General features: G+C 38.7%; 2 protein-coding genes across 2 annotated transcripts; both read left to right on the top strand.

Annotated features, from left to right (window-relative positions):
- Window positions 1-521: 521 nt before the first annotated feature.
- Window positions 522-1,700, top strand: LOC110104096 (uncharacterized mitochondrial protein AtMg00810-like). The gene has a single exon (XM_020833064.1). The coding sequence runs from the start codon at window positions 522-524 to the stop codon at window positions 1,698-1,700; it is 1,179 nt and encodes a 392-aa protein (XP_020688723.1).
- A 2,467-nt stretch (window positions 1,701-4,167) lies between these two features.
- LOC110104077 (salt tolerance receptor-like cytoplasmic kinase 1) lies at window positions 4,168-5,608 on the top strand. The gene is made up of 2 exons (XM_020833031.2): window positions 4,168-4,780; window positions 4,870-5,608. The coding sequence occupies exons 1-2, from the start codon at window positions 4,327-4,329 to the stop codon at window positions 5,544-5,546; spliced, it is 1,131 nt and encodes a 376-aa protein (XP_020688690.1). The 5' UTR covers window positions 4,168-4,326; the 3' UTR covers window positions 5,547-5,608.
- Window positions 5,609-11,300: the final 5,692 nt, after the last annotated feature.

Here is an 11,300-nt window from a genome sequence, read left to right as displayed (position 1 = left end):
TCACCATCGACATCAATGTCAATGCCCACTATCACAAACAAGGCTAATATCCATTATCAACATCAACGTTGATACCAATCGATACTAACACTAATGCACGACTTTGCTTGGTGGCATCAACTTGTTCAAAACTCACTATTGAAAATAAGGTCAATTGACACAATATAAAAACCCACAATTGTCAACAAGGTTAATGATTGTCGTTGACACAAACTAGCATGAATGATGCTACCTGTTGACACTCGTCATCACCCATAAGGCTGATGCTTGTCTTTTATACCAACACTGATGTCTGGCCTCAACATTAACCTTAGTATTAGAGCATTAAGCATTACAATTAGATTAGCTTAATTACTCTGTTAAAAGCATACCAATTATAAAGCTACACATGTACATTCTTGTATGGCCAACTTCTATATATATGCTCCTGTAACAATGATTAGGATAATAAGATTTCACTTTCTTCTTCATCTGTCTCTCACCTTGTCCGTGCTTCCTCTCTCAAGATCTCAAGATTCCACATGGTTTATATGAAGCAGCCCAAAGGTTTCGAGGATTCCCTTCATCCGCATCATGTTTGCCATCTGCGGAAAGCCATATATGGCCTGCACCAGGCCCCTCGACAATGGTACACCACATTCTCCAACTACCTCCTCAAACTCGTCTTCCAACACAGCAAGTCTGATCCATCCCTGTTAACGCTGTGCACGGGTACCTCCAAAATCTTTCTTCTAGTCTACGTTGATGGCATACTCGTCACCGGCAATGACGAGGCAGCAATCACCGTCTTTCTCAACAAACTCCACAATACCTTCGCCCTCAAACACCTAGGTGATGCAAATCACTTTCTCGGCATCAAAATTCAAAAACACCAAGATACGTATTTCTTATCTCAATACACATATGCTTCCTCCATCATTCAGCAGTCCAAACTAACACATTGCAACTCTGCAGCTAATCCGTCCTGCACCAAGCTCCCAACAGACGTTCCAATCGACCCCAATCTGGATGATCCATCTCTGTACCGGAAGCTCACTGGCGCGCTGCAGTATCTCACCATCACCAGGCCGGACATCGCCTACGCAGTCAACAACCTATCTCAGCATATGCACGACCCACAGCCTATTCACCTTCACCTTCTCAAGAAGCTGCTCCGTTACATCAAAGGAACATCACACTTCGGTCTTCCCATTTCCAAATCGGATCTTTGCTTACGAACGTACTCCGACGCCGACTGGGCGAGCAACCCAGTAACCCGCAAATCCACCTCCGGCTACTGTTCGTTTCTCGGCAACACACTCGTGTCATGGGTAGTCAAGAAGCAATCTACTGTGTCTCGCTCGTCAACCGAATCCGAGTATCGCGCTCTCGCCGCCGCCACCGCCGACACCATTTGGCTCAAGCGCTTGCTCGCCGACTTCCACATCGATCACAACCACTACGTCGAGCTACACTGTGACAATACCTCGGCGATCGCCCTCGCAAACAACCCAGTGTTCCACGCAAGAACAAAGCACATCGAGATCGATTACCGATTTCTACGGGAGAATCTCAACAACAATCACATACGTCTTCTTCCTATCAAGACAGTAGATCAGCTCGTAGATCTATTGATGAAACCTCTGTCCACACCCCGCTTCAAAATGCTCCGGGACAAACTCACGATCATTCCTGACCCATTCGTTTGCGGGGGATATTAGAGCATTAAGCATTATAATTAGATTAGCTTAATTACTCTGTTAAAAGCATACCAATTATAAAGCTACACGTGTACATTCTTGTATGGCCAACTTCTATATATATGCTCCTGTAACAATGATTAGGATAATAAGATTTCACTTTCTTCTTCATCTGTCTCTCACCTTGTCCGGTGCTTCCTCTCTCAAGATCTCAAGATTCCACACTTAGCACCAACTTAGATCTGCCACCCATAATAAGGATGATGGCTATCGACAAGAATGATCATTCTCGTTGTCACTGCCAAGGTCAACATATACTATCAACACTAGCTTGAACATCCATTTTCTCTATTAAGCCCGATGCTCAATTGCTTAGTGATGCGGCCACTTAGCTGAGCTGGCAAACTTTATAATGATGCTCATGTGCCCACTACCTATCTCTAACCGTTTATTCCTTTTTTTGTCATTAGCACCGTACCTTATTACCTTTTAGTAGAATTAGTCTTTTTTAGTAAAGTAATCCTTAGCTGAGAAAGGATTAAAAACTCTGTTTGGAAGCTTAGAAGAAGATAGATGAAATATACTACTGTTCTAGTTATTTTTGCTTAGTGTTACTGTTCCATTGAGCAGGTTTCTCTTAATTGTTTTGAAACGCTGCTTCACATTTGTATCAGAGCCATCTGGGAATGGCGGAAGGCAGCTCTAAAAGAGCTACTGAGGAGGACAAGAACTTGGATGCAGTGTGGGCGGCTCAAGCAAGCTTCACACGGCAACTTGAGGAAATGAGGGCAGACCTATTTCGCCTCTCTACAGAGATGAGGATGGAAATGACTGCATTTCGGGCGTTACTTCTTCCCGCCGGCAGAGGTCGTTTACCGACCCCCATACCACCATTTGCACAGCCTACGGAGACAATACGGCGACATCGACCCGTCAATATCACCAACTTTTCAGATTCAGAGGCCGAGCTTCCATATCGATTGAATCCTGAGCAGACGGATTCGGAAGAGGAGATGCAACAACAAATACCCGTTCCACCCAGGCGGCGATATCGGCAACCCCGGAGGGAACAAGGTGAGTTCAAAGTAAAACTGGATATTCCGTACTTCGATGGACATTTGCATATAGAAGATTATCTGGATTGGGAACGAGCAGTGGAGACCTTTTTCGAATATCTGGAGATCCACCCTGAGAAGCAGGTCAAATATGTAGCCTACCGCTTGAAAGGCGGCGCGAGCGCCTGGTGGTTGCACCTCCTCCATGCTCGCAGGCGAGAGGGGAGAGGACCCGTTCGTAGCTGGATCCGTATGAAACAGCTGTTGAGGGGACATTTCCTACCAACGGACTACGAACAAATGTTGTATCTCCGCTATCAACATTGTGCTCAAGGATCTCGAACCGTGAACGAATACACAGAGGAGTTCTATAGACTCAGTGCCCGTAACAACTTGCAGGAAATCGTGGAGGATCTTCTTCGACGACAACTCATCCAGCATAGCATGAGTCCTTGCGCGGTACCAGCTCTCATAGTGCCAAAGAAAGATGGCCAATGGCGGCTCTGTATTGACAGTAGAGCCATTAACAAGATTACGACGAAGTATCGTTTCCCGGTACCGCGTATCTCCGATTTGTTAGACAAGCTACATGGGTCCGTGGTCTTCTCTAAGTTAGACCTGTGCAGCGGGTATCATCAAGTGCGCATTCGAAGTGGGCACATGAGCATCATTATAAAGTTTGCCAGCTCAGCTAAGTGGCCGCATCACTTAGTCGATAATCTCCCTTCCTATAAGCAAAATAAATGGCTGAACATCAATGATTCGTAGATGGCTGAACCTCAAGGATCCTATTTTTTTTCTATCAAAGTATCGACTACAATTTGTATCTTCTATATTACAACAAATTCTTCTCTAATTATTAGGTACAATTTTTAACAACCTATAACTCTTAGTAATATATTAATTTCAATTAGATCAAGCCCAATAATTTTTCCCTTTCAAATTTTCATGATAAAAAATCTCATTTCTCTTTTCAGCTACTTATTATATATATTTATATTTGTGTAAAATGTGTATAATAAATTCACTATCAAACTTGTAACATAAGTTGCATGTTATTTTCATTTTCCTTGCGTCATATAAAAACTTACATCACATTAAAAAATAAGAAAAATAAAATAAAATAATTTTTATATTCTATAGCAATTAGCAAGAGTCTTTTTTTAATGAAGGGTAGTCTTTTTTAAAAGCAGATCTCTGATAGCTAATTCGTCGGAGTAAAGTGAAAGTTAAAGACAAAAGCCACGTTCCCCAATTAATATCGAAACGGAAGCCTTCGCAGTCAACTTCATCCCTTCCCTTAGATTCACTCATTCCCTGTTCAGCTCCACTATCCACTCTGTATCATTTTATTCATTACAATAATCAAGTCCAAGCCCCCCTCTTTCTCTCCCTTAAATAGATCCATATATAAAGAGAAATACTATATTCCTAAACAAAATAATAATTAAAATAAATATAAATATGGCTTAAAATAGATCATTATATACATATATATAGAGGAAATAATGTAGCAAAACTTTCTATAAATTTCAAGCCCTTTATCTTGCCAAAGCTCTCATTTTTCAAGGCTACAGAGAGAGTAGAAAACAATGGACCTCGCCATAGCCATAGCACTCGCTTTGGCCGCCGCCTCCTTCCTCCCATACTTAGCCTGTATCTTGCTTCTGCGCCGCCGAAGGATGCTCTGCTTCGAGGCAGAAGACATCGAGCTCGGCGTCACCGCTGCTCGGGTCGCCGATGGGCCCGAGTTGGAGTTAGATGGGCTGCCTCCGGTACAAAAAGATGACATCTTTGCACCATCTCCACGACGCTTTACATGGACGGAAGTGGAAACTGCCACCGCCAATTTCACCTCGGATGTGATCGGTAAAGGGGGATTCAGCACAGTGTATTTCGCCCGTCTCAATGACTCCATTGCCGCCAGCATCAAGCTTCATCACAGCAGCGAACGCCTCCACCACGCTTTCCGCTTGGAGCTTGACATCCTCCTCCGCGTCCATCACCCCAACATCGTTCGCCTCCTTGGTTACTGCGACGAACAAGGTATGCACTAGAGCTGGAATTGCAGAGCAGAGAACTTAAAGTAATAAGTTGATTTTAAACCGGCACTTGATCGAACGTCTTATGTGCAGATGACCAAGGCGTTCTGATCTTCGAATTCATCCCTAATGGGAACCTTCACGACAAGCTCCACTCGGGCGCCTGCGCCGGCGACGTACTCCCGTGGGCGCGGCGGACTTCCATCGCTTACCGTCTCGCACAAGCCCTCGAATACCTCCACGACGGCTGTGAGCTCCAGATAATCCATGGCGACATCAAGACCTCCAACATCCTCCTTGACAGCGATCTAAACCCCAAGCTCTGTGACTTCGGCTGCGCACGTATGGGTTTCTCTGCCACCGTCCGGCCGCCAGCGGTGATGACCGGTTCGCCGGGGTACGTCGACCCGCACTACATTCGGACCGGAATGGTCTCCAAGAAGAGCGATGTATACAGCTTCGGAGTGTTTCTTCTAGTGCTGATCACCGGCGCGGAGGCGTTCGATGAAGGGACAGAGCGCCTTTTAACGACAGTTGCTGGTGAAATGCTCCGGGAGGCGACCAACGGTGAAGTGGCGGAGATTGTTGACCGGTATCTCGTCGGAGAGTATGATAAGGGGGAAGTTGCAGTAATGGCGTCCATATCGGCGGTTTGCATTGGGGAGAATCCGAGCCTGCGGCCATCTATGGCAGATATCGTGAGGATAATAGAGGAGAAGGTACCGTCGGCGATCTCGACCGTGGATTGTAAAGCGCGGGTAAAAGTGTAAAATTTTGTAAGAATACTGGCCTTCAATTGGACAATGCTGTAAAAAGTTGGAAATGTTCGCTATTTGGGGGATTTACTCTCTCTCTCTTTAATTTATAATAAGAATTATATATATATATATATATATATATATATATTTGGGAAATATAATTTATTGACCCCAACTGCTTGCTATTGCATGTGAAAAACATTCTCATTATGAAAGAACTATTAGTACATAAAATTTACTGTTTAGGCCGATGAGTCAAAATATGTCTCACAAAATATATATTGTTTATTGGTAATCATTTAAATATTTAATATTATTAGTATTTAATAAGGATGTGTTATTTCAGGTCAATTACTTGAGCAGCAATGAAAATTTCATATTAGGAATTTTTAAAATTGTATCTAAAATCTACGACACACCTATAATAAGTTAAAAGCGTTTGGATTCAAGTCTAAATAGGTTGAAATCAAGCACTTTTGAGTAATATTTAAATTTTCAAGAGGTTGTTATAGGGGTGAAGTATTCGCGGAATTTCGAGTGTTTTGTAGTTGATATGAGCATCTTTATGAGGGAAAGTCTTAAATCGTTTAATTATGAGTCCATTAATGTAATGAGATTTCAAATATATAAAATGAACTAGAACATTGCAACTACTTATTTCTTGCCTTCAATAAGGACCATATTGAGATAATATGTTATGCAATGAAGCCATATTAAGAGTCGTAACAAATTTATTTGCTTGAACTAGGACATCAATTATGGCCTATAATTCATTCAATGTCGCCATTTATGTGAACCATTGAATCTGATCTTCATTACTTGCCAACCAATCAAAGTGTAAGTCACTGGTACATCACTTTTCAATAAGACAACGATAATCATCTATTATCTCAGCCACAACATAATATTCAACGCCTCAAGAACCTATTCTCAACATCATATTGAGACACAACAACTCACATGTAGTCTGCTCAATCGGCATGACAACTATTTATTTCAATCTTTATGAATAATCTGAATATCAATTTATTAGTGAGGTGCAATACCCTGATTGTATCTCAAATGTAGGGTTGATACAAAAGGGGAATGGTAAATAAAGATTTACATCTATTTCGATCACTAACTTGAATTTCGTGTGTCCTAAGAATAGGTAAACATTCCTTAGAATCAACTCGTTGGTCGACTAATCAAACATATTCCCAGTCATGAACTCCCTCAACACTTTTTGCTTACTATTTTAAGATAAAAATGCATCTTGAAGACTATGAGATTATATTTTTACTGAATGATGAGAACCTATATTGATATATGTGTACCTCACTTTAAATGGGATCATTCTTCTCTCTCTTAAGATTTTCTTAGGGCTTCTTTTTATATATTGGTGTTGAAATTATTATCTTTTTGATCTTTTTAAGGGGGTACGGTACGTAAGGACATAGCAATGGCTAGCACTAGAAAGCCCATAAATTCTTTAGTACACTTCTTATTAACCTTAGAAAGGTGATAGATTCATCTAAACCCAAACCTAGGTTAACCCTATGATACATTCATGTTGAAATAATTTGACATGCATTGATAGCTAATAGGTCCAAGATATCATTTGCATTGATTTATTAATGCATATGATAATCTTAATATAGCTCTTTTCACAATATATTGGGATAGGACGAAGTTAATGATTGCTAATATATCACATGATATATGCTCATAATGATTGATATTGCTCACATGAATTGCTACTGTTCATATGATATGAACTGATTTATCTAAATGCTTATATGCATGTTTTTTACTTTTTGTGCATTTAGTGTAATGATAGATTCTGGTGACTTATTGGGTCTCTTCTCATTATATGATTTTTTATAATTTTAGAGAAGGGTAAAGATCCAATAGAGTGAGGATGATCATGATTGAATGTTTGGGCATTTCATCTATATTTTCTTTTTGTTTATTTTATAGTCATGAATATATTAAAATAGAATATTTGAATAATATATTTATGACTAATGTGTATAATTCTTTAGAGATTGAAATATAAATATATTTGTTTTGAAGATAAATGAAATTAAAGATTTATTTACATATAGATGTTTATTAATGGCTCTCATATAGGTGTTTAGAAGATTAAAATAATAATTTTTTCTGAATTAGATTTTGGAGCTTCACACCCGCTATCTACTAACACCAAATTGTCTTGTCCCTCCTCTGGTGGAGAAATTATTCCATGCGGAGTCTAGACGAGAAATTAAGATGCATCCAAACTGTGAGTGTACACAATATGTATAAATTTTATACACAGTTTGGGTCAAACTGTGTACACACTATTTGTACATAGTGTGTACACTCACAGTCTGGACGCATCTTTTCCGTCCAGACTCGGCGTAGAAAAATTTTTCCATTCGGTGACCTTTAACCCATAATTTTTTTTTTTTTTTTTTTTTTTTACAAAAAGTTGTATGCTTTCTAGGAGATGTACAATATTTATATATTTGCATGAATAACGTCATTAATAAGAGTACACGTGTTTGTATGCTTTCCAAGAGAAGTGCTATGGAGAGTTCTTGAAAAGAAAGGAGTCAATTATGCTTATATTCAAATCATTAAAGATATGTATGCAGGAGCTATTACTTGTGTTCAAACACAAGGTGGATTGACCAAGTATTTTCCTGATTTGACTTATGTTAAGAAAGGTAGGGGTAGACCTAAAAAGACTTGGTTAGAAAATATTAGGAATGACCTTTCTTTATTAGATTTAAACGAGAATTTGACTTTTAATAGGACACAATGGAGAAAAAGGATTCATGTAGCCGACCCCACGTAGTAGGATAAAGGCTTGATGTTGTTGTTGTTGTTGCATGAAGAACGTCCGTGCAACATTAAGATAATAAATTTCCCCATAATTGTTGCAAATATTTTAGCATGCCAGTATGAATTTTAAAGTTCCACCAACCAATTTCGACTCTAATTGCGATGGGATATGATGATAATAAAGCTAAATTTAAATTAAATTTTAATTAATTAAAACTTCTTTAGAGTCAACTCCAGCTAATAAAGGTTGCATTTTTTAATAAAATAATAATAATTTAGTACAATATAATTTATAAATTTAAATATTTAAATAGTGCATTAATAAAATTCTTGAAAAATTACAATAATTCAACTGATATTTTATGTAAAAATCTATAATGCTATCGAAATCCTAACAACCTCCCAACGTCAAAAGATTCTTTTTCAAAAAAAAAAAAAATTCTATCCATCAATTTAAGATTTTTATTTTTAATATTTAGGTCAATTATAAAAAGCTCACACACACATCATATACATAAGACTCAAATCTAAGATTTCTTGATTGATAGTCAAAGCTCTCAACCATCCAATATCAGGTTGTGTATTTTGCCTGACTCAGTTGGTTCTAGCAAAACCTGAGCCTTCTGTCTACTCTTTGGACAGACATTATTTTTTTGTTGTTGGTAGAGCTTTGTAATGTTTTTTTGACTTTGCTCGCACTGTTGCGCTCAAGCTGCTCCAAATCAGAGCCCTGCATTAGCTATTCATATCTACACCCACCCATAGGCATCGTGGGTGGGTATGAGTGGGTACTCAACATCAAAGGAAAACCGATTTATATTATTAATTATCATATACATGCAGTATATTATAATAATTCTTACTACACAGTGCGCAACACTGAACCGCATCACGAACATGATAAATTTTGATATGTGGCTTGAAAGTTTGAAGTCAGAAAAAATGACAAAAAACCTCAAGGCCATTATTTTATGGCAGGCTGCATTCAATAAGCTTGGAAAGTGGGTGAGTGTGGGTGGGTGTGACATGCGGAAAGTCACCATAGGTGGGTGTGGGTGGGCAAAGCCTGCCAGCGCAAAGCGTGGGTACCCAATGGGTACCCAACCAGGACCCCATGTAGGGCTCTGCTACCCACTCTTTGGACTGACATTATTTTTTTGCTGTTGGTAGAGCTTTGTAATGTTGTTTGACTTTGCTCCCGCTGTTGGTTGAGCTCTAAGTTTTTGGGGTTCGTTTCGACCTTTTTGTAACCCATTCTTTTAATATATGGGCTAAGCCAAATTTTCCCAAAAAAAAGATGAGCTATGTGGATCTACCCTTTCATTCATTAGCTACTTTTGATGAAAGATTTTGACGAATTGAACATTGTCTTATCTAATTATATTAATCCATATCATTAGTATAAATGTATTTAATACATCTAAGTTATAAAAAAATATATTTTGATTATCTCTTAATTAAAATTATATTTGTTGCGGACAACTAACTACCTGACATCGGACTTCCTTCGGACCACCGACTGATGCCGGAAGGACTTTCTGTCCGACCAAATGTCGACGGACCTATGTCTGACCTCCGTTTGCCACTAGATTTCAACTTTTGACAGTTGATTATTGTAATCTGATCGGACGATTCAGTCAACTGTAATCTACATAAAAACTAGTTGATTCATTTCAACTGATCGAGGGTGACCCTATGATTTTTCCCCTTTTTCAGAATTTTTCACAAAATATCTTGTGTTCTATGTTTGTGTGTTAAATATTCGTATAACATTTAGACATAAAATTCTGACTCTATTGCCGCATAAATTCTAGCATGTAATAAAATTATATTTATCTTAAAAGAGTTAGATGATTATAAAATTACTTATATTTAAATTTAAGTTAAAATATCCTGATTTAAAACTATGAAAAATAATAAATCATAAAATATGCGATGCTAATCTCCTTTAAAAAATAATTTTGTCCTCTAACTGGACCACTGATACTTTCGCTGATCCAAAATTTTCCTCAGTCATATAACTTTCGGTGCCATTAGCGGTGGAGCCAAACTGTACGAGACCCAAGTTTTTTTTTATTTTGCTGGCGGTGGTTTGGCTGTTTTTATTGCGTTGGCAGAGGCTCAGATGGAAATATTTCATAATTGCAGAAGAAAAAAAATTAAATGCTCGGCCATCACTCTGTACAGAATTTATTGTTATTAATAATTATATTATTATTATTATTCTTCTTATTATAGAAATGAAAAAGAATTTGAGTGTTTAAACATAGTTAAATAGAAATAGATTTAGAAAATCACAGAATTTGGAAGACTGAAAGAAAATGTTAAGGGCAAAAGAGGACTCAAGTGATCGAAGAGAGTACTCACTTAAACGTAAAATTATTTTGTGTGTATACAAATGCTGTTAGAAGGCGACTCAGAACGCATTACGTCATTTTTTTGTTGTATACCGCGGTTTTGTACCGCTATATACCAGATGACTTAATGCATTCTGATTCATCGCACAAAATAATTTCTCCGCTTGAATGTATATAATTTGAAAATAAAGAAAATAAAATTTAATTTTTTGCTTAATAGGCCAATGTAAGCTCACGAGTAGTGGGCCCATAGCATCCATATTTTGTCGGCAAAAATAACACCATCTTATTAGAAAAGTGGCAAATTTTGAAATTTGTTAATATATAGAGAGTTGGTCTATTGAGATTTGAGTAGGGGTGTCAACTTTTGACCCGACTCGAAAACCCGATCCGGACTCGACCCGGAAAATCCGGGTTGAACCCGACCCGTTTGATAAACGGGTCGGGTTCGGGTTCGTAGATTTGACCCGTTTGATTAAACAGAACGGGTCGGGTCGGGTTGACCCGCCGACAACTCGTTTAATTTTAAAAATTTTGAAATTTCCCGCCCGGCTACCCGCTGCCCCAGCCCTCGTGCCCGCTGCCCACCTGCCCAGCGCTG

This window comes from Dendrobium catenatum, unplaced genomic scaffold (genome assembly GCF_001605985.2).
Source record: "Dendrobium catenatum unplaced genomic scaffold, ASM160598v2 fragScaff_scaffold_692, whole genome shotgun sequence".
In the NCBI taxonomy this organism is placed as follows: Eukaryota; Viridiplantae; Streptophyta; class Magnoliopsida; order Asparagales; family Orchidaceae; genus Dendrobium; species Dendrobium catenatum.
Note: the sequence above shows the minus strand (reverse complement) of the source record. Positions and strands in the feature narration are given on the sequence as shown.